This window comes from Orycteropus afer, unplaced genomic scaffold, assembly GCF_000298275.1.
Source record: "Orycteropus afer afer isolate SDZICR_OR568_19922 unplaced genomic scaffold, OryAfe1.0 scaffold00701, whole genome shotgun sequence".
NCBI lineage: Eukaryota > Metazoa > Chordata > Mammalia > Tubulidentata > Orycteropodidae > Orycteropus > Orycteropus afer.
This window is the reverse complement of record NW_006922288.1, coordinates 930,318-931,710: the sequence shown is the minus strand read 5'-3', so window position 1 is coordinate 931,710 and position 1,393 is coordinate 930,318. Positions and strand designations below refer to the sequence as shown.

Genomic DNA, 1,393 nt, shown 5'->3' with positions numbered 1-1,393 from the left:
CTGATGACTGCTTTTCCTTCTGTTGACTTGCAGCAAAGCAATGGGTTTTAATCAGGGAAAAAGTGGGTGGTGTTTTCTGTGTGTGTGTGTGTGTGGTGCTAAATTTTTTGTGGGGTGGGGGTCTATTTTTCTGTGACAGGACCAGAATACAATGAACTCAACTATAACTGCTTTACTAGTAAAGACTTTAAGTTATAGGTATTCAATAAATACATCTCACCTTTGGATCTTAAGCATCCAGGTCAAAGTTGATAAATAGCAAGTACTTCATAAATAATTGTTTTAAGATGCAATGATGAATAAATGAACGTAAATTTATTATAATATCTTTCTACTGCAATTTCTATATCCCCTTTCTTCTAGCTGCCACTACAACTGAAATCTTCAAAATGATTATGACAAACATGACCACAATGAGTGGATTTTTCCTCATGGGGTTTTCTGACATTCGTGAGCTACAGATTTTACATGCTTTGCTGTTCTTGATGATGTATCTATTGGCCTTGGCAGGTAACCTCATCATTATCACCATCACCACCTTGGACCATCATCTCCAATCTCCAATGTATTACTTCTTAAAGCACCTTTCCCTTCTGGACCTCTCCTTCATTTCTGTCACAGTCCCTCAGTCTATTAACAACTCTCTGATGGATGATGGCTATATTTCCCATGGTCATTGCATACTCCAGGTTTTCTTCTTCACATCTTTGGCTTGGGCTGAAGTGGCCATTCTCACAGTGATGTCTTATGACCGCTATGCAGCCATCTGCTTCCCCCTGCACTATGAGGTCATCATGCATCCTAGGAAGTGTAAATGGGCTGTGATAGCCACATGGCTAAGTGGAAGCATCTCAGGAATCTTGTACACAACAGCTACGTTCTCTATCACATTCTGTAGAGCCAAAATGATCCACCAGTTCTTCTGTGATGTCCCCCAGTTGATAAAACTCTCTTGTTCCAATGATTACCTTGGAGTGATTGGAGTGGCTGCTTTCATGTCTGTGATGGCATTTATCTGCTTCACCTCCATTGTCCTCTCCTACATCCACATCTTCTCCACAGTTCTGAGAATACCCTCTGCTGAGGGCCGATCCAAGGCCTTCTCCACCTGCCTGCCCCACCTCTTTGTTGTCTCATTTTTTCTGTCCACAGGTATCTTTGAGTTTCTCAAACCAACTTCAGATTCTCCAACTGCTTTTGACCTTATGATTTCTATCTTTTATACAGTCATACCCCCAACTCTCAACCCCGTTATCTATAGCCTTAGGAATGAGGCCATGAAGGGCGCTTTCAGAAAATTACTATTGGGTGGAAAATTCACCAGGGAAAAAACATTTTTATCCTGCTGTTGATGGCGTTTTTATATTATATATTAGAAATATTTTAAATAATG

The 1,393-nt window shown here is 40.5% G+C and overlaps 1 protein-coding gene across 1 annotated transcript; it reads left to right on the top strand.

Moving 5' to 3' along the window:
• The first annotated feature begins 389 nt into the window (after positions 1-389).
• On the top strand, positions 390-1,352 carry LOC103211172 (olfactory receptor 14J1-like). Its single transcript, XM_007957088.1, has one exon. The coding sequence runs from the start codon at positions 390-392 to the stop codon at positions 1,350-1,352; it is 963 nt and encodes a 320-aa protein (XP_007955279.1).
• Positions 1,353-1,393: the final 41 nt, after the last annotated feature.

Bases quoted from the DNA above. Each gene is read 5' to 3' on its own strand.
- LOC103211172 (XM_007957088.1), top strand. From the start codon at position 390: ATGATTATGACAAACATGACCACAATGAGTGGATTTTTCCTCATGGGG.